The sequence below is a fragment of the Hippopotamus amphibius genome, chromosome 17, assembly GCF_030028045.1.
Source record: "Hippopotamus amphibius kiboko isolate mHipAmp2 chromosome 17, mHipAmp2.hap2, whole genome shotgun sequence".
NCBI classification, from domain to species: Eukaryota; Metazoa; Chordata; class Mammalia; order Artiodactyla; family Hippopotamidae; genus Hippopotamus; species Hippopotamus amphibius.
The window spans coordinates 41,053,969-41,081,124 of NC_080202.1; the positions used below are offsets into that span (position 1 = coordinate 41,053,969).

Sequence of the window (27,156 nt, forward strand, 5' to 3'; positions counted from 1 at the left end):
TCCACAGTCTCTTACCACACCCCCATGGTTACCTTGTCCAGGTAGCCTTGAACCCACTCCAGCCTGAGACCACTCCCTCCTCACCAGTTATTCTCTGGGAAGTCCAGTGAATGGGGAGGGCCTCCTGCTCCCCAGGGCATGGAATAGAGGTCAAGATCTCGTCCTCAGGCTAGGAGAAGGTAAGATCCTTGGGCCTCTGGCCACGGGAATGAGAGCACCATGGGGCTGGGGCTAGGATTTTGCATAGATCTTTGGATTTTTTAGTTTGCTCCCATAAGTCAGGATGGGAAATGGAGGGGAGCCCAGGACTAGCCCTAGAAGCCTGGGGAAGGGAGGCTGCGGGTGGATGGTCCTTGGGCCGGGGGGGCATTAGTTGAATCCCCAGTGCAGACAGTGAAGGGCAGCTGCTCTTAGCATTAGTCCAGCTCTTCCTAGATTGGGCAGGAACCCCTAGGCTATAAAAGGCAGTTTCCTGTGGGAAGCAGGGAACCAAGACATCTTGGGGAGAGGACAAGGGGGAGGGCGACTGCTGGGAAGCCAGCCCTGGGCTCCCCAGGAGGGCTAATAGGGGGCAAAGACGATGGGTCCCGTGGCAGGGCGAACAGCTCCCGCTGGGGTGCGAAACAGAGCTGGGCCCAGGATCGCGGCTGGGAAGAGGGTGGTGGCTGCTGTGGGGGCAGGCCGGAGGGCGAGGGGCCCTGGCAGGGCACAGATGGCCGCCGTGGTGGGGATCGGGCTGGGCAGGAAGCGGGCTGCCAGCGTCTTGGTGAGCTGCTTCTGCAAGGCCAGTTTAGACTGCAAGGAAGAGAGGAGAGGACACAGTTTCTGACCCCAGGAAAATCCCATTCCCTCCCTGGGCCCCCTCCTTGGGCTTTTTGCTGCAGGAAAGACGTGACTTTCAGGATTCCAAGTCTAAATCCTCCTCCCTTCCCACCCCCAAACATTCATTCCAAAGGGCTTTCTCCACCACCTGTCTTCCTGCCTGGAGGGAGGAGAATCTTAGGATGGGCCAAGGGAGGAGGCTATGGGGAGCGGGGGTGGAGATGGTCTCTAGGAGAAGCACACCCACCCCTTGCTCTTGCCCCTGAGATTACTACCTGGGCCCACCTCCCCGGAAATTTTTCTGGGCAGATCCCAAGACAGCCAAAAACCCAACCGCAGGTCTCCCTGCCCAGGCAGCCTCGAAGGGGGGTGGCTTCCTTCCTGCCCCACCTCCCAGCCTCCCAGCTTGTCCGCCCTTCCCGCCTACCCTCTCCCCTCTGGATCTGGGTCCCAGCTCTTCTGCTCGGAGACAGATACCTTGAGGATACTCACAGCCAGCGCTGCATGCTTCTGCAGCTTGCTGTGCTGGCTGGAGGGCTTGGGGGGCTTCCCGGCCAGGCGGTCTTTGTGCCTCCTGCTGCTCAGGTGCTAAAGGACAGACAGACAGACTGGGAACAAGATGAGGAACCCAAGGACCCCAAAACTACCCTGTCATCCTCGGCTAGCTCACCCTTCCTCTACCCACAGTTCACACACCTAATGCACATGGCCCTGGAGTGGCCCTGGGAAGGGGAGGTAAGAATTGGCCTTTGCCTTCCAGGAGCCTCGCACCTCTGCCTCCACCCGCTCCCTGCTCCACTCTACCCACCTTCTCCCCACCGGCTCCCTCCTCCTCACCTGGCACTGGGCCCAGCCCCTCAACCCTGCTCCAACCGCAATCCCAGCCTCACTTGCCCCACCTGCTTGAGTTGGGTCTCTGAATTGACCTGGAGCTGACAGAGAGCACAGTGGAAAGGGGGGCTGGGCCCCTGCCGGCCCCCTGTTACTCTCTTGGCCTTGTGTCCAGCTCCTCCCCGGGGCACTGGACGGCCCCGGCCCCTGCGGGGAGCGCCCCGCTGACCTTCCACCATCCACCGGTGCTTGGCTCCTAGAAGGAGGAAAGGAGACAGCTTGTCAGCACCAAAGAGGGGTTGCAGGGGCCCTGGAGACCCCCTCCAAACCCAGTCAGTTTGGCTGTCCCTTGAAGCCTCCAGGCTGCTCTGCACTGACACCCCCTCCAGCCACAGGAGATTTCTCTTTCCCTCCAAAAGGTCCTCGCAGCGGCTCTCATTTCATGCCAACCTTACCCAAGGAAGGCCTCCTTGAAGAGCAAAGGGTCGGCTTCCCTTTGCCTCTCATCCCAACCCCTTCCCCCTGGGTCCGATGGAGGGGGTGTCTCCTGTCTTCTGTAGTGACCCTTCAGTTCTTGCTGCCTCAGACTTCTCTTCCTGATTCTCCCTCCTCAAGCATTAACAGGAGGACCCGAAATGCCCACCCAGTCACAGCTGAGCACAGCGCCTCTGTCACCTAGCCCTAGAGCAAAATGCCCAGAAGCTCTAGCCTGCCCACGTCTGGTGAGGGGCATCTCCTCCCCGGTACTGGCGCTGGTGGGGCGCGCTAACCTGTGTTGTGAGCCTGAAGCTGGGAGGCGGAGTTCACGGTCACCTTACATGTGGGGCAATAGAGGCGCCCCTTCTCACTCCTGCCTTCCCCACTCACACCACTTCTCACAGCAGCTGCCGCCGGTTCAGGGCCTGGTGCCTCTCTCCCAGGCTCTGGGGAGCAGGGTGGGCAAGAGGAAGAGGAGGAAGAGGAGGCAGCATCCAAGAGGTCTGAGTGGACCGGCTCCCTGGGCGTGGGTTCCGGACTCAGGGGTGGCTGGTGTTCGGGACCAGGAGGAGGGGCTGCAGGAACTTCTGGGGAGATGGAAGGCATGGGGTAAGTGTGAGGCCCAAGATGATTCTCAAGACCATGGTTTTAAGCACAGACATTCTGGGGGTGGCACAGCAGAGTGGAAGGGTCCCTGGTGTAGAGATGACCAGCACTCCATTCCAGACTCTCCACCAAATCACTGGGCAGACTTGGGCCTCTTTGGGCCTCAGCTTTCCCACCTGAAATCATAAAGTTGGTCTCAGAGAGCCCACCCAGCCCTGATGATCTACAGTTATAAGCAAACTGTTAAATAAGTGGGAATCACCAAAAAAAATGTACTGGAATATTCATAGAGTACTATTCACAGCAGCAGAAAACTGGAAACTATCCAAATATTCATCAACAGGAGAGCAGTGAAGAATGGATGGGTCACGTGATGGAGTACTACGCAGCAATGAAAAAGGACAAAATACAGCTACACACAACAACATGGAAGAAGCCAGTTGCAAAGGTGCATACTACAGCTCTTCCTCAACTTTTGATGGGGTTACATCCCGATAAACCCATCGTAAGTTGAAAATATCTTAAGCTGAAGATACATTTAATACACCTAACCTGCTGAACATTATAGCTTGGCCCAGCCTACCTCCAACGTGCTCAGAACACCTACGTTAGCCTACAGTTGAGCAAATATCATCTAACACAAAGCCTGTTTTATAATAAAGTGTTCAATATCTCATGTCATTTATTGAATACTGTGTTGAAAGTGAAAAACAGACTGCGTGGGCACAGAACGGTTGTGTGTCAGTTGTTTACCCTCCTGGTCACGTGGCTGCTGCCGCCCAGCACCACAAAGGAGGATGTACCGTATATCGCTCGCCCAGAAAAGATCAAAATTCAAAATTGGAAGTCCGGTTTCTACTGAATGCATCTGGCTTTCACATCATTGCGAAGTCAAAAAAAAAAAAATCAATCCAAACCACCGTTCAGTCGAGGACCATCTGCATATCCTTAACCAAAACCAGGTGAAACTGGTCTCTGGCGAGAAAAGTCAAGCTCATAGTTACCCTGGGGGAGGGGTGCAGGTGGTTGAATAGCATCACCCCCAAAACTCATGTCCATCTGGAACCTCAGAATGTGATATTTGGAAATAGGGTCTTTGCAGATGTAATTCATTAAGATGAGATCATACTGGATGAGGGTGGGCCCTGATCCAAAGACAGGTGTCCTTATAAGAGGACCATATGAAGACACAGAGACACCAGGGAGAATGTGATGTGAGGGCAGAGGCAGAGATTGGAAGGAGGCATTCACAAGCCAAGGAGCGCCACACCACAGCTGCCGGCAACCACCAAAAGCTAGAAGAGCAGAATGAAACAGTCTCCCTCGGTGCCCCCAGAAGGAACCAATCCTGGGACACCTTGTTTCAAACGTCTGACCTCCAGAACTGTGAGAAAATACATGTCAGTTATTTTCAGCCACCCAGTTTCGGGTCATTTGTTACCACAGCCCTAAGAAGCTAACAACAAGGTAGTGACCGGGAGGGGCCCAAGGAGGAGCTTCTAGGGTGCACGTGACCTGTTTCTGCATCTCGGCAGATTCAGACCGCAAAATCCACGGCGCTCTACACACGTGATGTGTGCCTTTTCCTGTATGTGTGGAATACTCCAACACAAGCAGGAATAATAACAAGCAGAAATCACTCGACCCCTTCTCAGAAGCCAGATTTGGAGTGGGGCGTGGGGAGAAAAGTTCAGGACTGACCTTTGCTCTGCAGCTCTTCAGGGGCTTCACCGGCTGGCGTCGGGGCTGGGGACACCGACGTCCCATCCTGGGCCAGGGTTGGCGGCCTCTGCTTGCTCTTGGCGGCTTCGACGGCCTTGAGTTTTCTGGCGTGTTTGTGGCCTTTGTAATGTGCTTCGGCCTGGTTCTGGGGAGGGGAGGACATGGGGTCACCATTCATTGGCTGAGCCCACCTGCCCCATCCATGAGCTGGCGCTGGGTAGGGGGCAGGTCAGAGGGAGGCAGGGCTCCGGCCACACAGGGCCGCATCCTTGCCATTGCCATTGTCATTACAACATGTGTGTGGCCCTGAGGTTTACAGAATGCATCCTCATACATGAGCTCCCAGGCACGCGGCCACTGGCTTCGAATTCTGCCTCAGCCGCTTATTTGGGTGCGTCACCTCGCCTCTCTGAGTCTTAGTTTCCTTACTCATAAGCTTTGTGATGAAAATACTGATTTCACAGGGTTGTGAGAATTAAAATGAGAACATGAATGAAAAGGACCTGGTACAAACAGTTGGTGCTCGGTGAATGTTAGTCACCAGGTTTATAAACGCACAGGTGGAAAAACAGCGCAGTCCCCACACTTTCAGGAAGGTGCGCCCCAGATCATTCATCCCGTTGTACATTTTTTCAGCTGATAGTTACTGAGCATTTGCTATTTGCCAGGCACTGTGCCGGGCCCAGCACGAAGAAAACAGTTCTTCGCTCAGAGTGAAGTCTCTCTGTCTGTCCAACACTTGCATGACTCAAGTAACCTGAAAGCCTGGAGGGAACCCCCAAATCCGGCCTGTCGGCTAGGGGTCCCTGCTTGTTGCTCCCAAAAGTAGGAAAGACAGGCCCCTGTGGCCCCTCCCTGGACCCTTTCACCAGAGCAGGTCTGCTGAGAGCATCTCCCCAAACTGCAGAGTTGCCTGGACAGAAGACAAACCTTCCCTAGGAGGCCAGAATGAGGCTCCTCCACTCTCTAGGGGTGGGCAGTGCTAGCAAGTATGCGGACTGTGGGGTCAGCCAGGCCTGGGTCCAAATCCCAGCTCTGCTACTTACCAGCTGTGTGGCCTGAGGCAAGTCACTTAACCTCTCTGAGGCTCAGTTTCATCTGAAAAGTGGGGCTGATGATAGCACCTCTATCCATCTCACAGATGTATCATGAGAACTCACTAAGAGGATGGGCATGAACACATTCTGGAAACTCTCAGGTGCGTTAAGAACTCAGCTCTGGACCAGGAGCCGACGGTGGCCCCCGGGACCAAGAGCAGGGAAGGGCAGCCTTCTCTTTTGCAGAAGGGTCTAGGATACAGGAGAGAGGCACAGGGGAGGGAAATGAAATCCCAGGGGGATGGGATGGGAAGGGGCAGAGGAATGTGAAGAGAGGAGAGGATGGGATGGATAAAGGATCCAGGAGCAGCTCTTCTGCAATGAAGGACAGAAAATATGGACCACAGTCCCTTTGCCATGGCTATTGCTCCAGGAAAGACCCCAGAAGCCCAGTCTCAAGCCCACTCCCTGCCCAGCCCCCTCCACAGCCTGTTTCTACTACTCCCTCTCACCGCTGAGTTGAACCTCAGGTGACAGATGTTACAGGAAATGAAGAGCTTCTTCTTCAGAGGGGAGGGGACCCCAAATGTGTGGCTGATGACGGCTTTCTGGACCGGGTCCATCTGTGAAGGGGTGGGAGGCCACAATAACTTTGGGGTCAGCTCAGGAAGGTGGGGGGGGGATGCTGCAAAATGCCAAAGACTGTAGACCATCGAGGAGGGCCGTGATCAGCCCATAGGAAGAGATTTCCATTGTCTGCGGATATTAGACACAGAAAAAGAAACAGCCTCTTCCGTGGCTGACTTTCTCTGTAAGCCTGGGCTTCTGCTTGGAGGCAGGGGGATGGCCAGGATGACCCCCATGATCTTGAGAAACAGAACCATGTGCTGTGATCACACTGGCCTCCCTTGCTGCCCCTCTGGTCTCTTTTTTCTCATTCGCAAGAATCACAACTATTGGGACAGAGAGTTGGCAGGGAGAAGCAGAGAAGGGAATTTGGAATTTCCTCTCCCATAACCCAGCCTTGGGCTGGACCTGTGGGCTGAGGGGCGATAAGGCTTATCTTATCAGCTCTGCCACTGTCACAAGGCCTGAGAGGGAGAGGGAGAGTCACGGCCCAGGGGGCCAGGAGGTGGGGGGTGGGGTCAGGGGCAGCAAGTGGAAGCCACAGGGTTCCCTGAATAGCAGGGTCGTTTCTCGGGAATATTCATGTGTATGTTTTTCCTTTTCCTTATTTTAAATAAATAATTTTTTTTCTTCTATCGAACGAAACTTTTATGTTTCGTTTTCTCAGAGGCTGGTTTGTTGGGCCAAAAGCAGAAGTTGTCTGGGCTTGCTTCTCAAGAGGAACTTTCCAAAGCTTCCTGAGAGAGGAGAACAGAAGCTCTGAAAGAAAAGCATGGTTTCAGAAACTTCCCCGAGAATACAAAGAGGTCCTCACCCTCACAGCATCCAGGGCCAGGGGCCGGGGTGGGCAAGGGGTGCAGAGGACAGGACTTCAGGGGAGAATGGCCTGCAGGGGCCTCCCCGTGATGAGGACAACAGCGGGTTGACCCCCTTTAGGAACTATGTGCCTCAACAGTGAGCATGTCAGCAAGGGACGGGGGAGGGGGGACCGGAGACCAGAGGACCCTCCCCAAATGTCTCAGCCTCCTTAGGGCCTTTGTACAACCCCGGAGGGTGGGAAGCAAGGGGCTCCCAAGGGTGACTGAGACGGAATTTCCCACCATCTTGTCAGGATGGGCTGGGGCTCATCAAAGGTTATGTTTGATTTTTCAAATTTTTTAGAAAGGGGGACGTACCTTATTGCTCACGCAGTGAAGTAAATTCCATGCTTACTACACGCGTCATTCACACACATACATACGTGGAAATACACGTTTCCATATATAGACTAGTAGGCAGACACCCGGCACATAAGCTTACAACCAATTACAAATTACAGCGGCAGACAGAAAGAGGCACACAAATGGCAGACGTCCACAAACTTACAATCACCCAGGCCACACAAAAACATATACTTGGAGGCCAGACACACCCCAAACACAGCTGACACAAAGACACAAAAAAACTCCCCGATACACAGGCACATAATGCTGATTACAGACAACTACCCAGGCACAAAGAGTTTATAAACACACATGCACAAACTCACACCCACAAATAACACACAAAGTCCTGTAGAGACACAAACTAAAACAGAAAGGCACACCCCAAGGGCACACAGACATACACAGGTCATCCACAGATGTCCCTATACAAAAACTCAAGTGAAACCTGCAGTTCACAGGCCCTCTGGGCCCAGCAGTAGTTGCTTGGGGAGGGGGTGACACCATCCTGGATCCCTGGCCTAAGGGGGAGCTGGGCCCCATTTGGGGAGCACCTGGTCACTCTGGGGGATGTTGCTCCTAGTTTTACCCAGTTTCTGAGAGCTGGGCCCCTCGGAGCCCACCTTCCCGGCCCAACCCAACACTCGGCCGCACGCCCCCACCCACCAACACAGCCCGTACCGTGCTGAAGTTGGGGAAGAGACTGAGCGGGGTGGCGCCATTGAAGTGGAAGGCGAGCAAGTGCTTGAAATCCAGCGGGGGCTGCAGAGGCCTGGCGGGCAGGGGCAGGGAGGCCAGCAGGGGGCTGGGGGTGCCGGAGGCCGGGCCTGCTGCAGGAGGAAGAAGGGCAGGGTCTGAAACGGGGAGCCACAGGGCTCACTCCTCCATCCGCAGCCAGAACAAGAGGCTGATTGATGGGCTTCCTGGGTGTGGAGCTAGGGCAGAAGCACCTGTCTCCCTCTTCACAAAGCAGCACTGGCCAAGCTCAGGTGATTACAGCCCATGTCTCTGCCTCTCCTCTCCACAACTGGGGAAGCAGAAGCTGGGAGTCCACAGTTCCAGGCTCCCAGCCCAGAAGGATGACCCCCCCCACACACACACCACCTGTATAAGGGCAGCATAATGGCCCAAATGAATCCCAGAGGGGAGTCAGGGTGGGCCCCTGACACACACACCACCATGGAGACTGCACGATGCACTGGGTTTCCACTTTATTGCAAATTAAACCCAAACCCAGGAGGCCTGGGGAAAGGCCAGCCCCCTTCCCTCTCACTACCTACCTCCCTCTAGATCCCCACATCATTCCCAGCAAGAGCTGACAGAGGGGATAGGAAACCCATTGGAATCTGAAGGGATGGGTCCCCCAGCTCTGGTGAGGCCCTAGCTGCTTCCTCCAGGAGGCAAAAAGCCCTCCAGCATCCCTGGGTCAGGCTGGTCCTTGAGGCTGCTCCTTGGAGTCAGCCAGTCCAGCACTGTGGTTTTACAGTCTTTGGTCTTAAAAGTCTGAGGCAGAGGCCCAGGTTCAGTCCCTGGTCAAGGAACTAAAATCTAAAATCCCAGCACGGCAAAAAAAAAAAGAAATTAAAAAAAAAAAAAAAGTCTGAGGCAAGGGCAGGGGAAGGCTAGGAACTTGGAGAGCAAGCAGACTTTGAGGAAGAAAAAAATTAGAAATAAATTCAGTCCACTTGGGACTTTTTTGGACCCTGTCATTGCAAAACCAAAAAAAGTCCTTTTAGATTGTGTGTATTAACACTGTGAAAGATAGATTTATTTTACATTTATAGATGTGTATGTCTATACACACGGCCACATACAGAAAAGCCTCAGGCAGCCCTTTGGTAGGGACCACACCACTACTTCCCTTGAACTGTTAGCTTGTATACAGAGAGGGTGCTGGGCTGTGTGTGGAAAACAAGGCTGCTCATCTGCTCCTCAGCCTTAACTGAAGAGAAGAGATGTTGCTAGAAGAGGGGCAAGCGGTCAAGGAACCATTCTTCTCTTCTTCAGCCCCTCAACTGCTGAGACCCGGTCTTCCTCCCTCCAACCAAGACCCCCTCAACTTTTCTAGGATCAAAACTCTTGAGTTCGAGGGAAAGGGGTGAGCTACTTCCCACCAAACTCTGGAAAGGTCAGGAGAGATTTTAGGGTGCCCCAGACCCTAGCACCTCTGCCCAGGGGCCCCAGCCCCCTGCCCCAGCCCCTCCCCCACAGCCCACGGGGCTGGGCTAGTACTCAGCGTGGAGCAGAGGAAGCACGGGGCAGGTGGGTGGGAGGCCACAGTCAAGTCCGGCTTGGCCCTTAGAGAGCCCAGGGCGGCGGGCGGGCGGGCTGGCCGGAGGAGAGGAGGCGGCCCTCACGTGAGCGGCTGCGAGCCCAAGAGCCCCTCACCCCACCCACTCTCTAGGAACTCCACCGCCAGCGCGAAGTCAAACTCCTGCAGAGGCGGCCCGTCCACGGCGATCTTCACCGCGGGGCCGCCCCGGCCTTCCCCCGCCCCGCCCGGCCCCCACCACCGCAGCTCCCGGCTGCGGCCGACCTTGTCCAGGAGGCTGGCGCCCGCGGGGAGCGCCAAGGCCAGCGCGGCGAGGGCGGCGAAGTCGGGGAAGAGCTCGTGCAGTTCAGAGCGCGCGCACGCCAGCTTGGCGCACAGGGCCCGCGGGCCCAGCCGCCCCAGGCTGCACACCACGCGCTTGAAGAGCGCGAAGTCGCCCAGGGCCCGCTGGCGCACCACCGCGGGGGCGAAGGCGCGCAGCAGGACGCGCAGCGCCCCCTCGCCGTGCGCGCCCAGCTCCTCGGGGGCCTGCGGGTAGCGGCGGGGGTCGAAGATCGCCGCGAAGGCGGCCACGGCGTCCAGCGAGGGCCCGGGGTAGGAGTCCCGCAGCCCCCTCCGCATGGAGTCCAGGAAGGCCCCCCGCAGCCGCTCCAAGCTCTGGACCGCAGCCTCGGAGTAGCCCACCAGCTCGACGCCGCGGTAGGTGCAGCGGCCGCGGCCCAGGTCGGGGCTGGAGGATGCCAGTTCCTGCAGGAAGCCCTGGAGGCGCGCCCCACCTGAGCTGCGCTGCGCTTGGAGAGACGCTGCAGCTGCCATCACCAGAGGCTGCAGCAAGGCCAAGTCCGGCTCTTCTGGCTGCAGGAGAAGGATGAGCTTCTGCACGGAGGGCAGGGCATCCAGCAGGAGGTGGGTGAAGGCCACGAAGGTGAACTGGCGCAGGGCAAGGGCCAGTGCCCTGGTTGCGGGAGAGGCTGGGGCAGAGGCCTCCAGTGTGGGCACCAGGCAAGGCCAAGCCTCAGCCACTGCTTCCACCACAGGCAGCAGGGAGGCCCAGGGCACTGGCCGTGGTCCTGCCAGGTCGATAGCTGCAAGGTCTAGTGCCGCCCGGAGCTCAGGGACCACGTGGGAATTGGGGCCACCGTGGAGGCGGAATAGGGCATCCAGTACACTTTCATATTCACCTAGGTAGGCAGGGGGCTGGGGATGTGTCCGGCCCGGGAGGCAGTGTAGCTCCATGAGCAGTGGGCAGGCGGCCCGGAGCTGCGGGCCCACGCTCCCCAGGCGGTCACTGGGGAGGCTTGAGCTGAGCCAGGCCAGCTTGGATGCAGACACGCCGAAAGCCTGCAGGATGTCCAGGAGCTGGCCAGTGGTGGCCTCGCCTTCCTGTAGCTCCACACTGCCCAGGAAGGTGGTGGCAGGCTGGCCATTGCAGGGGGACACCGAAGTGGCAAACAAGGCCAGACTGTGGGACTCAGGCCAGTCCCTGGTCTCGTCCAACACAAGGCCCACATACGGGGATGCCTTCAGGCGCTGGCAGGCCTCTGTGTGCAGGACACTGGCAATGGCCACCTGGGACAGCCAGGGAGAGAAAGGGAGGGAGGACAGGGTTAGGCTTGTTCTGAGAAGGGGAGGCAGGCAGGATGGGGTGACAGAAAGAGCACAGGCCTGGGGCTTGGACAGACTTAGAGACTAATCTTAGCTTTGCCACTCACTGGCTGTGTGACCTTGGGCAAATCATTTCCCCTCTCTGTTCATCTCTCAGTTTCCTCAGCTCTAAAACCAGACTAATACCCCCAATTTCCTCAAAAGGTTGTTGTGACTTATCAACATAATTTCTTTTTTGGCCATTCCACGCAGCTTGCAGGATCTTAGTTCCCTGACCAGGGATTGAACCCAGGCCCTCCGCAGTGAAAGCGTGGAGTCCTAACCACTGGACCACCAGGGAATTCCCATCAATGTAATTTTTTGTCATTGTGCTTATAAATGTAAAAATGCTTTAGAAACCAGAAAGATCCTACGGCATTTTGTGTGTGTGTATGTTTCTACAGCCTTGCCCCCGTCAGCCTTATTCCTGGGGGTCCCCCTCCGCTCTGCTGCTCAGGGATTAACTGATGATAGACACGTTGATTCCCCACCAGTTACACACGGCCCCAGCTGTGTGCTGTTTGTCTGTTTGTCCTCTCTCTGTGGGATGAGATCCAACTTCCCCTCCCCCACACCAGCCCCCAGGACTCAGACAGCCCATCCCTAGGACAGAGCTGCAACATGCATGCCCCAGGGGCCACATGGGTGATACTGAGCTTGAAGGGGGCCAAGGATACACCAGAGGGAATGGGGAAGCCCATGCCCTGCTTTCCAACTCCAACACCTCATGCCATGACTGCACGGGTCCTAGCTCTTCTGAAGAAGTCACAAGGTCACATTTTGATGTGTAATTTCTTGGGTTTTTTGTTTTGTTTTGTTTTGTTTAACTTGGAGACTAATTTAAGTTTTTCAAAAACACTGTGAAAACCACCAAAACATTCTGTGGGCCAGTCAAGCCTTGAGGCCACCAGTTTGCAACCTCTGGCCTAGGTAGCGAGGGGAGCAGCCCTGAGCCCCCAAGGACAGGGCCTGGTCCGGCCTCTTCACTGCTGGGCGCCCAGTAGCTGGCCAGGGGCCGGGCACCTAATACGGCCTCATTGAAAGCTCTGATGGGCGAAGGTGTGAATGAAGTGCTTTGGCCGCTGCCCGGGAGCCTGGCATGCTGGTGCCATGCCCAGATGGCCCGATGCCCTCCCTCCTCCATCCCTCCCCCACAGCCCTGGCTGCCACCCACCTGCATGTCCCTCACCCTCCTGGGGCTGTAGTAATCGCCGTGCTCTGTGCCCAGCAGGGCCTGGCACAGGTTGAACCTCTGCAGCTCGAGCAGCGCAGAGCAGCGGTCGTCGGGCACGTCCTCCTTGGCCATGCAGTACACTGTGGTCAGCATGGCCACTTTGGCCGGGTCCGCTTCCACCTTGATGCCCCTGGAGCTAGGGGTGGTCGCCAGGCCCGGGCAGGCCCCTCTGCCCTCCGCCTGGCCCTCAAAAGCGGGCTGGCCCCGGTTGACGGCCAGAGCCTGGCGGTGGGCCCCTGAGGTCACGTGGCGCAGCAGGGCGTGGCGCTGGAAGTTGTCGGTGCCCACCGTGAAGGCGTTCTCCGCTTTGCCGTGCTTGTTCCGCACCAGGGCCTGGCGGCACTCGAGGCAAAACATCAGCTTCCGCTCGTAGTCAAAGTCCAGCCAGGTGAACTCCTCTTTCCAGTGCTCGTTGAAGTAACGCTTGCACTTCTTGTTGGAGTTGGAAGCCTCTCCGGCTGGTTTCTTCCCTGGGGGCACCATTCCTGCTCAAGGGGCAGGGTGCCCCCAACCCCCACCCAAATGCTCTTGCCCCCCAGCCTCCCCCGCACACCGAAGCACCCCCTTTGACAAGGGGAGTTGGTGGGGAGGCAGGAGGGGGGCGGCTCGCCAACCTAATGGGGACCATCCATCTAACTTAGCCAAGAAAGGAAAGTTTATTTCTGCTCCGCTGGTGGGAGACTGGAGGTGAAAGAGACAAGGGAGAGGTGTTAGGGGTCCACCGGGGGTCCATGCTGCCCACAGAGCACTCCCCGACCGAGGGGTGGACTGAACCCAATGGGGAAGGGCTACTAGGTGAGGGACATAGAGTGCTATCCAGAGTGGGTTGAGGCATGGGGGCCCCAGCCCCCTCCAAGGGCCTCCCTCCACCCAGGACAAGCACGTCCGAACTGCAGCATGTCCGAACTCAGAGCTGGAAAGACTAGCACCATCTATGCAACCACATTTTACAATTGTGAGACAGACAGGTAGTTCTCAGGGCTCATGAATAACTTGTGGCTGAATCCTGACTCTTTGCCCAAAGGATAACTGGTCCCATCAGGTCATGGTCATTTATGTCATCGGAAGGAAGTTAGCACAAAGCTGAGCTCCCAGAGCCACAGGACTGAGGAACAGGATTTGTTTTCTCTGGAGCTCCCTTCCCTAAACACACGCATGGGCACACTCACACACACACCAGTAGTGTGGTTCTAGGAAGGGTAACCCGGAAGTGGAGGCTGGGTTCCAGACCTAAGGCAGCCAACTGGTTGCCTCTACCTCCCTCACGCTATCACCGCCCCAGGTGCAAGGCAAGGATGAGCAGAAGACCACCTCCAGCTGATGGCCAAGACCTGCCACCTCTGCTTCCTAATTATCTCTCACACCTGCCCCTCCTCTTCATGTTTACTGATAACAAAAGCAGTAACTACCATTTACGGAGCTCGAACTGACTCAGGCCCTGTGCTAAGTGTTGGCAGTGACTCCATCAGGAGACCAAGGTTATTCTTGCAAGTACTCTCTGAGGATGGTATCATCCTCACTTTGGACAGGAGGAAACTGAAGCTCAGGGACTTTAAGTGACTTGCCCAAGGTTTGCCCAGCAGTAAGGAGCTGAGGCGGAATCAGAACCCAAGTCCTCCTGACCCCACAGGCCATGCTGAGACCCTGGCCTGCACTGTCTCACCTGGATTATGCAGCGGCTTCCGCCTCTACAGTGGTTTCCCAAATTCATACCTCATGTAACAGTGAGATAGCAAGATCACACACAGATCCAACTGTCACACCCTTGCGTCCATCTCTTCCGTGGTGTTCCATTGCCTAAGTCTACATACCTCACTATGAGCCATCGAAGTAACCCCGCCCCTCCCCTCCCCCAGCCTCTAGATACCTCCAGAGCCTCCCCACTCCTGCTGCTCAGCCACTTCCAAAGGCTTACCATGCCCCGCCCCCACATTACTGTTATTTTTGCTCCTGCCTCCATCCCCTGTGCCTGGAACTCCCTATTCCTCCTCTTTCCCTGGCTATTTCCCATTTATTCCTCAAGAGCAGCTCAGGCATCCCTCTGCCACCCTGATCCCCCCCAGTCTGGACTGGTACCTGTCCTCTAGTATCCCATAATTCCCCACGCATGAGTCTTCATAACACAGCAGCGTGAACATAGTGATGTTCTACGTATCTCTGCACTTGGTTCTTGGAAGGCCAAGATCACATTTGTTCATTTTTGTACCTCTAAGTTCCTATACAGGGCTGGGCACGCAGATGGCTCTCATCAAAAGCTGGTCATTTAAAAGATTAAAGGATTTATGTTGGCTATATGAAACAACTTCCTGTTTCTGAGGCTGTTGGCTTAGCTGATTCTAAACTTTGAGAAAGCAGTGACGGTCTTGACCACTCACTATTATACCCAGCACCCTGCATGGAACCTGGCACTTAGTGAGTAGGTAAAATAAGGGCAGAGGAGTAGAATTCCAGGGGCAGCCCATTCAGTATAAGGAGAAGCACTCCATGTTGCCAGAAGTGGGTAAACCTCACTGGGCCTCTTCCCCTGGACACCCTTCTGAAACACCCTTCACACACTTCTGAAACACACTTTTCTCTTGCCTTCCAGGACCCCACATCCCCTAGTTTTCCTTGCTCCCATCAGCCACTCCTCTGATGTCATCTCATCCTCTTCTTCAGTAGCCAGAGGGGGCTTTTTAAAACATACCACTTAAACCCACCCCCCTCCCAAACTACTGCCTATTGCTCTGAGGCCAGTGCCAGAATCCCTCTCAAGGTCTGACAAATGCCCAGGCACTGCTGACCTCTCTGGGGCCCACTTGTGCCTCCCTCCCCTTCCAGCTACACTGGCCTTCTCTCAGTTCCTCCAGAGTGCCAGTCCCATCCCCAGGACCTTTGCCCATGCTGTGCCTTCTTCCCGAATGTTCCTACCCTGCCCCCCAACACTTTGCTTATTCTACTTCCCCTCTGGTCTTAGCATAAGGATCCGCTCTTCAGGGGAGGCTTCTCTAATTATCCTTTCCCAGCAAGTCTCCTTATTTTCTGTCACTACTCCCTATTTGTTACCTCTAGCGCACTCCCCAAAGTTTACAAATCTGCTTATTTCTGTGCAGTTTTTGAGAAAAGAACAAAAGAGTAGGGGGGGAGGAGGCCTGGGAAGATGGAGATTCTGAAACCGCACTGTCCAATAGGGTAGCCACCAGCCACATTCGGCTGTTTAAAATTAATCAGAATTTTAATTTTTTTTTTGTTGCCGAACCACGTGGCTTACAGGGATCTTAGTTCCCCCTGACCAAGGATCAAACCTGTGCCCCCTGCAGTTGAAGCACAGAGTCCTAACTACTGGACCGCCTTGGAATTCCCCAGAGTTTTAAATTTTTACAAATTCAGTCTCTCAGTTGCACTAGCCACATTTCAAGTTCTCAATAACCACGTGTGGCTAGTGGCTATTGTACTAGACCGCCCAGATAGAGAATATATACATCATCCCAGAAACTTCTATTGAACAGCGCTGCTCTAAAAGACCAGGCAAAAGCCACGGACATTCTCCCACCTCAACCTGAGGGAGCCGGGCTGGGCGGGGCGAGATGTAAATGAGATGTGACTATGTGACCAAGGCTGACCAGAAGGGTGTACCTGTCGCAGACCCAGGTGCCTCACACGCCTCCACACCCTGGCCAGCTGGATGGGAGCCAGCACAACTTGAGGGACCCCTGGGGACATTTGTGTTGGCCCGTGGTCCCTACTTCACCCCTGCAGGTAAGCCTCAGTGTTTATATGGCCCCAGGATGGGGGTCCCCAGTCCCCTCCCCAGACTTCTTTGGGTCCCTTCCTTTCGGGACCCCACTAGGAGGAGTTCATACTTCCAGCAGAGTAGGGGCAGGCGCCCCCTCTCCCGGCAGCCCGGTGAGGTCGGGTTTCCCTGCGCACCCCTGCCCATCCTCTCGGGGCCAGGATGCGGAGGGCTGGGGACCTTCCTCTGGGGGGCGCGTGGTGGAGGAGCCCTCGGATGGGTGCCACCCGCCCCGTGCCGCCTCGCCCGCAGGGCCCCCAGCCCCCGGCGCCGCCCCCTGCCCGGAGGCTCCGGGAGGGGGCGCCCCGCCGGGCCCGGCCCCCGCCCCGCCCGCCCGCACTCACGGAGACTCGGGAGCCACCATCTTGCGCTGTGGACGCTCTGGCCGCGGTCTCCTTGGGCTCCACTGAGCGACAGCAGCCACTAGCGGTAACCGGGGCGAAGAGGCGCCAGCGGCGGCGCGGGCCGGGGTCGCGGGCAGGGCGGCGGCGCCCCCGGGGCTCGGCCGGCCGCGCCCACCTGCCGCCGCGCACTCAGCCGGGCATCGCTCTCACCCTCCCCACCGCGTGCGCTGCAGCAGGAGCGACTCAGGTTAGACCGCAGGAAGGATGCTCCCCGCCAGCGGGAGGGACGGGAGTCATTCAGTCACAAGTATCCCTGGGTTCCTAGAGGAGCTCACAGGTGAGAGCCAAACAGGTGGCGCGCTAGGAAGGCTACACACTGGCAGGTGCTCCGAGGGTGACCAACAAAATGCTTTGGGATCACAGGGGAGCAGGTGGTCAGCGGAAGGTCATCAGCCTGGAGGGGCGATTAGGTTTCACAAAAGGATCAGTGAGATTTTACCAGGCGGAGGGCATTTTGGCATTGGGAATGGCAGAGCCGTTCGTGAAGTTCAAAGTTCAGTGCAGGTTTTCAAAGGTCAAGGTAGAACAGAGGTATGGAAACTACAGTGAATGCTGGGGATTTTGACCTTCTGGCCTCGTGGGGAACCTCAGGTGGGTGAGTTGGGAAATCATGTGGGATCCTAGTTCCCCAGCCATCGGTTGAACCCCGGCCCTATGGCAGTGAAAGTGAGGAATCCTAACCACTGGACCACCAGGGAAATCCTGGAGAATCGAGGTTTTAATCTAATGAGTTATTTGTAACAGGAATGACAGAGGTGGGGTGGGCGAGAGGAGTGACCTCTTCCTAGAACCTTCAGACGCCCAGGAGACCCTCACCCCTGTGTGGGTTCCCCGCAGGAGGAATGTGGGCTTGTGGCACCCCCAGCCTCCCAGACGTGGAGGCTTGCAGTGGAGCTCCAGTGACGTCAAACCCTGAGGCCTTGGCAGCCCAGCACTTAGCCTCAGTTTCCTCACCTGTGAAGTGGGAATTACAGCGGGTGAGGAGGAAAGGGCAGGAATGGTTCTGAGGACCAAATGAGGTGCTGGGTGTAGAGGTCGTTTGCAGAGGGGCTGCCGAGGCACTTGGTGACCCAGTCTCCCCTTCCAGTCAGCACAAAGTCGCCTGGAAATGCCTTCCAGCCCCCGTACAACTGGGTACCCTCCTCTTCCACTCAGGGAAGGGCGCACATTGAGGTCAGGGGCGCACATTGAGGTCAGGGCCTCTCCCGTAGCTGCTGGGAGCTCCCCACCAGCCTCCTTCACACAGCGATGCTCTGTGCCGCCCACCATCTGCCTCTGACATTCACGGTGAACCCTGGCCCCCAGGGCCGCTGGGATGACACACGAGTCGTGGCACCTGCACACACACACGTGGCCTCTTGGCTTGTGGGCACACCCAGATGAAGGGAGACACCGCAGCCCCCACCCCCATCCCGGGGTGGCACCACACAGCCTGGGGGGTCTAGAATTCTGCACCCCCAAAATGGTCACGTGTGTGTTGGGGGGGTCTTCTTGGATAGCATCTTGCAACAGAACAGCCACCGTGGCTAAGTGTCTCAGAGCAGTCCCTCCGCACCCCTGGCCGGGGTCCACAGCTGGGACCCAGCGCTCATTGGATGGCTGCCTCAAGAGGGTGGGTTGTTGCTCTGATCAAACAGGAAGGAACCAGACTAAGTGACGGAGAAAAGGCCACCCACAGGGGTCCAACTGAGACTAGGGCAGGGGTGCAGGGCAGGTGTCTCATGAAATAACATCACCCTGCCTACCACCCAAGGGAGAGAATCTGGGGAGACTTCATCCTGCTGTTTTGCCATCGCTGGGAAAGACACGCGAAAGAGCACAGGTTCACGTACCCTGAGGTCCACAGGCATCCACACAGATAGTGACAGGGACAGACACCAAGGCGTACACACACACACACACACACACACACATCTCTCCATGGTGAGACCGTCTACGCACACTGATATGTGCACATACGGAGAGACAGACAGACACCCCTGCTGGCCAAGGGGCAGGCACAGAGCCCACGCACAAGCACGCACGTACACACTGACAGGCAAGAGCAGCAAAAACACACTCAGATCATACATACCCAGAGGGACAGACACATGAGGACACAAGGACCACAACAGATGCACATCCAGACAATACAAAACAACAGGCACGCAGTGGCACACAAAGGGAGGTGCGCGTACACAAAGCTCCATATACAGAAACACACACACCCCCCTTTACAAAATTAAACGCATCTGACATACACACAAGCTCACGTAGCCAAACCCAGAGGCCCCCTTCCATCCCCACCACAAGTCATAGAGGTAGATGGTAGGGTCCTCCCCGAGGCAGGCACACACACCTCAAATAGTAAAGTTGCCACTTCTATCGCAAATAAAACCAAAACTCTGAAGAAAGGGAGTCCAGGAGGGAGAGAGAGCCAAAGGCAGGGAATGAGAGGTCGAACCAAGACCCCAGCTTGCCCACTCCCCGCTACAATTAGGATTCCTCCCCCCATTCTCCAGCGCCCCCAACCCACTTCTGTGCTGGCCAGCCCTGCGGAGGCGGGGGCGCTGATGTTCCAGACTCCCGCCCTCCCCACGCCGGAGGAAGACCCCCGCCACCCCAGCCCAGTCACAAGAAGAACTCTGCTCCAGCCCTTGTCCCTGTGGAAGCCCCCACATTCTTAAAGGGTAATGGTTGTTTCCCTCAAAGAGGACCAGACAAGCCCTGGGTGGAGAGGCAATCCAGGGGATCACGGATAAAGCATGGCGGGGGGGGGGTGGGCATTGATGTTTGAGCCCAGCGCAGTGGCTGGACCTCAGTGGGAGCCCCGCCCCCGCCCTGCCTGGCTCTCTCTTTCTCTGCTGCGTTAACAACCGCCTCTGAGCCCCTCCAGGCAGCCCCTTCGAGGCAGTTGAAGGTAGGATTTGACACGAGGAAGCTTGGTAGCAGGCACCTCCTCGGATGAGGATGCACACCTGCCCCAAAGTGCAGCTGCCTCATTCCTGCAGGCTGGACCTCCAGATTCCCAACCATGCCTGCCACCCCTGTCCCACCTTTGCTCCCAGCCAGTGTGGGGGCTCCCCCTGCCCATCCTTGAACTTGGGGAAAGGTACCAAGAGTCAGCTGGCTACTGGAGCCTCTAATCAGACAACTGGGGCGGGGAGGGGGGGCTGACAACAGGAGGAAAAGGATAGGGCAGGGGAGAGGGGAGAGGCCCACCCTCAGCTCAAAGCCCCCTCCCCACCCCCTAGCTCAGGCGTCCTCAGCACTCACCCAAGAGCATTCTCTGCCTTTGGAGGCACCGCTGAGCGCAGAGTGAGGAGCAAATGAAACCCAGCCAGTGAGTGACAGAGGGAAGGGGTGGGGGATGCGAGGGACAGGAGGGGAGGGTGCGAGGGAGGGACTCCTGCTGCTGCTCGAAAGCCGTGGTTACCCGGCCCTGTCTCCACTCGCCAGGAAGGAGCTCCCTGTTCCCTGGTTTCCCCTTCCCGACCGCCAGTGGGAAGAACAGGGCGCTTCTTTCCCTGCGGGCATGGGGACACGCAGAGGGTGTCTGGGTGCCTAGTGTCTCTTACACTGAAGTGAAGAGTTGACCGTGCCCCCAGAGGCCCCCAGGGCAGGAGGTGCTGCCAGCCTCTCCTCTGCCTGCCAGAAAGTTCTTGCTGCTGAGCTGTGAAGCCCTGCCTCGGGGCTTGCTGCTGCAGAACCCGCCCCCCGCCCCCCGCCCCCCTCCTGTCCAGCCTTACTCACCCTCTGTCCCCATCCCCGTTCATTTACCTCCTTTTGCTGCAGGGGAAACTGAGGCTCAGAGAGGCGTTACCACTTCCTCCCAGAGCGTTGGCCATGGTGATGGGGGAAGGGAGCCCAGGTGGCTTGCAGTTCAGTACCCGGACTGTCAGACCTGCTACCCGGGTAATGCCAGGAAGGGGGGGGTATTCTCCGATCACCTGGAACTTCTGACTCTCCTCGCCTTCCCGCACCCTTGCCTCCCCACCCATCTTTTCTCTCCTCCTTTTGCTCCTTCCTCCCCCTCCTCTTCCTGAAACCTGCCGGCTCCCAACTCACCTGAGCACCTGGTACCTGGAGGGGGGTGGAATGCGGGAGAGTAGACAGCCAAGCCACAGCTGGATCCAGTCTCACATTCCAAGCCCAGGTCCCAGCACCAGCCCCCCACCCCCCTCAGCATCCTGTCTCCACCAGACAATAACCCGTAATCTCTGGAGCAGCCAGTTCTCAAGCTGCAAAGAAGGTCTGGGGAGGGGGTGGCGGCAGCAGCCCCTGAAAACAGGTTTGGTAGGGAGAGGCTCTCTGGGGGAAGGACTTGCTGGTGTGGGGAGAGACAGGAAACTCAAGCCCAGAGATAATTAACCCACCTAGAGACACAGACGGAACCTTTGTCTACTGCAGGGGCAGGGATCTGAGCTAAGCCCTCTAATTCTCCATCCAGACAGCCTTGTCTTTCCTGGTGGGCCCTGGGGGAGGTGCTGATGGTCAGGTTCACACCTGTTGGGGGGGATGCTGTCCAGAGAGAGTGAGGGCACGTCCATCACTTGCCATTAAGGAGACAGCAGCAGGAGGCACTGGTTAGACTGCAAGAGCTTCTTAGTGGCCTTGGGGGAGCCAAGGTGAAACATGCACCCAAAGGCCTCAGGATGGGTTGGGAGGGGCACAGAGGAGGAACTGGAAACCCAGGAAGATACTGAAGCTGTGGGGGGGGGGGGGGACAGGCTGGAGGGCTTCCGGGGCCTCCTGATGGGACTGAAATTAATCCATCTGCAGGGAGTGGGGGGTGAGGAGCTCCTCAAGCTGATGACTCAGGCGTGACCCAAGCTCAAGGTCTTTGATCTCCGGGGCTCAGAATGAAGCCAGAGGCTTCTGCAGTCAAAAGCTAGGAGAGGAGATGGAGGGACTGATTAGAACGGGAGCTAGGGGAGGTCTGAGGGCACAGGGCAGGGAACAGCCTCCACCTGCCACTCTGATGCCTTCCTATCCCCAAAGGCACAGAGATGTCTGGTACAGCTGCAGCCATCTTTGCCTTGAAATCCAATATCGTCTGACTCCATCTCTGCTTTCCTGTCCCCTTTAGTGTCTACCCTGCACTCTGCACCCAAGTCCCCTCTGGCCATGTCAGTAAGCCAGGGCTTAAGTCATTTTTGAAATCTCCTTCTCTACCTTCTGGTGTCATGTTGCAATGGTGGGGGACAAGCGGTGGGAATTGGGGGGCCAGGTCAATCCTGCCAAGAGACAGGGGAGGAACCAACTGGATTTAGGAGGCTCCGTCCCTGTCCCTAGCCAGCCTAGGCAGAGCGGGGGATGGCTGGCATCTCCCCATTTTTCAGCTGAGGACACCAAGGCATGGGTTTTGAGCACTTCAAGTGCCTGTCCTGGGATCCAGCCTGGCTGCTGTGGGCCATCCCTCCTCCCCATTCCTGAAACACTAAGGCCCAATCTCTTTCTCTTTTTTTAAATTTATTTATTTTGGCTGCGCTGGGTCTTAGTTGTGGCATGTGGGATCTTCGTTGTGGCCTGTGGGCTCATAGTTGCAGCATTCATGTGGGATCTAATTCCCCGACCAGGGATCGAACCCAGCCCCCCTGCACTGGGAACGCAGGGTCTTACCCACCGGACACCAGGGAAGTCCCAAGGCTCAATCTCATAATGTATGCTGCTCTCCTCAGCAGCAAGGGGGGGGGGGGGGTGGGGAGGGGCATGTGAGATAGGATTTAGAGTCAGAGATGCTGGGATCTGAACCTGGCTGTGTGGCCTTAGGTCTGTTGCTTATACTCTCAGAGCTCTAGTGTCTCAGTTTCTAAAGTGAGGGCTGAATGCCAGTCACCTTGCCTGGGGATGGCTGGGCGAGGAGGGAATGCTGTGTTGCACGTGGAATTTCTTTGCAAACAGTTCATCTCCTAAGCACACGCTCAACTTGGCGCGGGGCAGTAGGTCACAGCTCTTTGTCCCCCAAGGTCCAGGTCCAGGTGTGCGTCCCCCAAGCCCTGTGCTGGCCAAAGCTCTACACTAGAGGTTGGAGGTAGGAGGGTTGAGCCAGCAAATCTTTCTCACTGTAGATGTTCAAGAACTACCTAAAATTGTTCAGGGGTGTGTGTGTGTGTGTGTGTGTGTGTGTGTGTGTGTGTGTGTGTGTGTGTGTGTGAGAGAGATGGTCATTGAGTTCAGCCATATTGGGGCGGGGGTGCCTGGGGCCCACTCCTCTCATGGGAGGGGGCAGGGCAGGTAAGAGATGGCTCAAGTCACATTCCTGAAGGATGAAAGGGCCTGCTGTGTGGGAGACAGATGGGGAGGAGGGCAGGTGGGGGGATGCTCTGGAGGAGGGGCTGGGGAAGGGTCCCTGCTGTTTCCTCATCCTGTGCCCTTGCCTAGATGCTCCAGGCCGACTCAGGGCGGGGAGCCCGGTGAGGCCCAGTGAGGAGGGCTCTGACCCAGGCATTGGCGAGGAAGCTCAGAGAGGGGAGGGCCGCCCCCCGTGTCTCCCTCCCACAGACGGCTTCAGCGACAAGATCCTCCAGACAGGAGCCTGCCTCACTGCCTGTGACGGCCTGTCACTGTGCAAGGCGCCAGCCCCACAGACCCCTAATCAAAGGGACAGCTCCAGGAGGCCTCCCAGAAAGGGAGCCTCAAAGAGGCGCGGCGGGGCTGTCCCATCCCCACCGCTTCAGCACTCTCCCAGGGAACGGGGGCGGCCCTCCTGGCTGCCACGGGACTGAGATCTCAGGTATCCAGGAACCATGTGGTGTGTCAAGGGCTCCTCACACTTCTCCTCAAGCCTCCTGAAAGCAGGTGTGACTCTCTCCACTTCCAGAGGGTGCCCCAGTCAGCCGCACCCGCACAGTTCTCTGCTCTGGCCCAGTCCCCTCCACGAGTGGGAGAGGCCTTCGGTGCAACTGAGGTCCCTACCCCCAACCCCCAGGGGACGTTGCCAGCATCCTCTTGGTGTGGACTGCCTCTCCCCCCACCCCCAGCTCCCAGAGGGCCAAGGAGACAGGAGAGTCCATGGTGGGGGCGGGGGTGGTGGTGCTGGGGGGGTCATGGCGTGAAGTAGGTTCAGAGATAACCAGGCTAAGGGACTTCCTTGGCGGTCCAGTGGTTAAGACGCCGCGCTTCCAATGCAGGGGGCAGGGGTTTGATCCCTGGTTGAGGAACTGCGATCCCACATGCCATGAGGTGTGGCCAAAAAAAAAAAAAAAAAAAAAAGATAACCAAGCCAATGGAACACAGGTTCTTGACTGGAGCCCCAGGATCCCAGGGTTCCCAGAAATCTGAGGATGCAACTTCCCCGATCTAGTCACAGCCATCACCCTCCCCCGGCCATGCTCCCAAGTGTGGCTCACTCCTCTTAGCATGGCGGGGGGAAGGGTCTGGCCCTGTGGCTTTCTGTCCCTCTAGACCATGAGTGCCCAGCACGGCTCCGTGTAGAATCCTGGCATCCTGCACGGGGCCAGCGCAGGGCTGGAGAGCTGATGGTGCAGGACAGGTGACTGGAGGGCCAATGACTTACCAGGTGTTGTTTAACAATCTGGAGGGAGTACCAGGCATCGTGTTCCTGGGGACCCCCCAAAACCTACTCTGTGGGAGATAAGGACTGTGAGAAAAGGGAAGCTGAGTGAAGGGGGACCCCACCCCTCTGGACAGCCTCTCTCTGGCCACCAGAGTCTGGTGCTGTGGCCCTTTGTCTCACACCCCAGCTGCTCTCTCCACACTGGGATGGTGGGTTGGGGAGAGAAAGAAGGACCACTGCCTGAAAGGAGGACCTGAAGAGCCCGAGTTAGAGGGGAGCAAGGTTGGGGCAGAGTCCTCTGGCCGCAGGAATGGCCTTCCCCACCCTCCCGTCCCCTCCAGCCCTGCTTCCCTCTCAGCACCCCCTTTCTGATAATGGAACTGCCCATCACAGCATCCCCTAAGCTAGAGTCATCCTTGGCACCTCTCTTCCTCTTGGTCCCACATCCCATCAAGTCCTGCAGAAAAGAGCCCAGAATCTGCTTCCTCTATCCTACCCGCTTCCTTCTCATGTACCCCTAAGACTTACCCTTCCCCCTCGCCAGAGACCTTTAAAAACACTAACTACTCTTGCTCAAAACACTTCAGTGATGCCTGTCACCTTCAGGACAAAGGCCAGAGACCCAGCCTAGCTTTGAGGACCTTACAGGCAGCCCCTGCTCACCTCCTCCTGCCGCTCACCCAGCCCAGCACCTCCCTGCCTGGGATTCCCTCTCCCTCGCCAAGATCCACCTTCAATGTCACTTCTCCGAAGCGTTCCCTGACTTCTGTCAATTCCCCTCTCCCTCCCACCTCTCAAAGAACCCCGTTCCCACCTCTAGGAAGCCTGCTATTATCTTGGACAAACTTGTCTGCATGTAGTTATTTAGACAATTCTTTCCTGACAGATAGTTATGCTGCCTTTTAAAAACACAAATTTCCAGACAAATGCTGTATGTTCTCATTTACATGCAGAATCTACAAAAGCTGAACTCATAGACATAGAGAGTAGAATGGTGGTTCCCAGGGGCTGGGGTGGGGGAAATGGAGAGATGGGGATCAAAAGGTACAAACTCCCAGCTATAAGATAAAGATCTAGGCATCTAATGCATGGCCCCGGGACTATACTTAGCAATACTGCCTTATATACTTGAAAGTTGTTAAGAGAGTAGGTCTTAACTGTTATCTGTGCACACACAAAATCATAATTATGGGAAGGGATGGAGGTATTAATTAACCTTACTGTGTTAATCATTTTGCAATATATACGTATATCAAATCTTCATATTGTACAACTTAAATTTACATTTGTTATGTCAGTAATATCTCAAGCAAAAGTACAAGGACCTACTACTATATAACATAGGAAACTATACTCAATATTTTGTAATAACCTATAAGGGAAAAGAATCTGAAAAAGAACTTATATAAAGAAATAAAGAAAACATAAAAATATGGATACCTCAAACAGCAGCTTGTACCATACAGTAAGCTGTCTGTATTTGATGAATTAATGAATGACTTTTGAACACACACACACACACACACACACACACACACTCCAGAAGCATCCATATAGTCAAATATGCTCTCATTCAGAGTCACATCCTGGAGTCCAGCCCCGAGTGCTCAGGTGGAGGAGATGGTACCAGCCATAACAGCACTCCTTGCTTTGCTCATGCAGTGACCTCTGCCTTCGAGCTCCCTTCTCCCCTCAGCTCTGTTCTGAAGCTCACGGCATCCCCCTCCTTCGGGAGGCCTTTCGTGGTGCCCCCAGGTAGAATCACCCTTTCTCCTTTGTACCCCTGGAGGCATATCCCACGTGGCACCCACAACACTCATCTGCTCTTTTCATGTCTGTCTCAGCCTAAGAGACAGATTCAGTCCTGGGGGACAGGGGTGAGGAGTAAGACGGGAACTTATTCATCTCTGGGCCCCAGCACTGGGCAGGGAACACAGAGAGTGCCCCGTGAGCACTTACCCAAATAACAGGCAGCCCTTGAGAGTCCAGAGTGTAGCCCTCTGGCAAGGCTACCAACCTGGGCTGCCGGGTGTGTGTGCAGGACACGCTTCTGGTGGCCGCCCCCAGGAACCAGGCAGAAGTTCTGGCCCTTCACACTGGGCCTGGTTCAGAACCTGCTTCCCCTGGCGGCCAGCAGCCGCTCCTCCTCGTCTCTCCCGTGACTCCCATGTGCCTGTCAGCTGGAATCATCCTCACAAATCCATTCACCCACTTGGTCCAGAAACCTGCCTTGCAGCCAGCGGCCCTCTTGCAGCCAAACCTCTGCAGAGTCACCCCAGCCAGGGAGAGGCTGAAATCCTGGCCAGGAGTCCAGTGGCCAAAGGGAGAGGGGCTTTTCCCCCTCTTCCCCTGACCACGTCTCAGCCCTGAGCTGGAGTGCCATGCACCTCGCCGACCCTGGCCTTCAGAGACCAGAGCAGGGGCCCAGGATGCCCCGTTAGGGGAGGCCCTTATCTGGAAAACTATCTGCCAGGGGGCTCCAGGGTGAAGAAATGCTGCTTAGGGGGCCTGGTCCCAGAAGACCCCACAGGGAGAGCCCCAGATCCAGAGGAGGCCTCAGACCTCAGGCCCTGAGAGACCCCACAGAGGGCCGTGCAGATGCAAAACAGAACTTGACAGCATCTGGGGAACTTCAGACCCTAAGACCCCATGGAGGGTACCCCAGACCAAAAAACCCCCCAGAGAGAGGCCACAGACCCAGAGCCCCTCACAGGGACCCAAAACCAAGCTTGTGGGAGCAGCGCCCCTCCACACTGACCTGGCCCCGGAGGCGTCTTTCCCAAGCTGAGCTGCCGCAGCCGCCTCTGGTGGGCCCGCCCCCCACAGTGCACCTGGGCCTGGGCGGCCGAGTTCAGCTGGATGTTGCAGACGTCGCAGAGGGTGTACGATGGCCGTTTTCTTTCCCGCTTGGGCTTAGGGGGTTCTGGGGGCCGAGGAGGGCACTCAGCAGCTCCAGATACGGATGGCTCCTTCTCACCCGGGGGAGGTGGGCTCAGTGGCCGTTTCAT

At 56.7% G+C, this 27,156-nt stretch overlaps 2 protein-coding genes across 7 annotated transcripts; both read right to left on the reverse strand.

Moving 5' to 3' along the window:
* Positions 1-561: 561 nt before the first annotated feature.
* ZNF385C (zinc finger protein 385C) lies at positions 562-27,156 on the reverse strand. 6 transcript variants are annotated; one of them, XM_057714379.1, is made up of 8 exons: positions 26,907-27,156; positions 8,006-8,151; positions 6,008-6,118; positions 4,438-4,603; positions 2,424-2,714; positions 1,722-1,909; positions 1,300-1,410; positions 562-795 (listed from the first exon to the last, which is right to left on the reverse strand). In XM_057714379.1, the coding sequence occupies exons 1-8, from the start codon at positions 27,154-27,156 to the stop codon at positions 562-564; spliced, it is 1,497 nt and encodes a 498-aa protein (XP_057570362.1). The 6 variants fall into 6 exon arrangements, with proteins under 6 accessions (XP_057570362.1, XP_057570364.1, XP_057570363.1 ...); XM_057714381.1 differs by having other exon boundaries at positions 4,438-4,597; positions 8,006-8,154; XM_057714380.1 differs by having other exon boundaries at positions 1,315-1,410; positions 8,006-8,154.
* Positions 9,678-13,149, reverse strand: C17H17orf113 (chromosome 17 C17orf113 homolog). The gene is made up of 2 exons (XM_057714368.1): positions 12,415-13,149; positions 9,678-11,165 (listed from the first exon to the last, which is right to left on the reverse strand). The coding sequence occupies exons 1-2, from the start codon at positions 12,955-12,957 to the stop codon at positions 9,678-9,680; spliced, it is 2,031 nt and encodes a 676-aa protein (XP_057570351.1). The 5' UTR covers positions 12,958-13,149.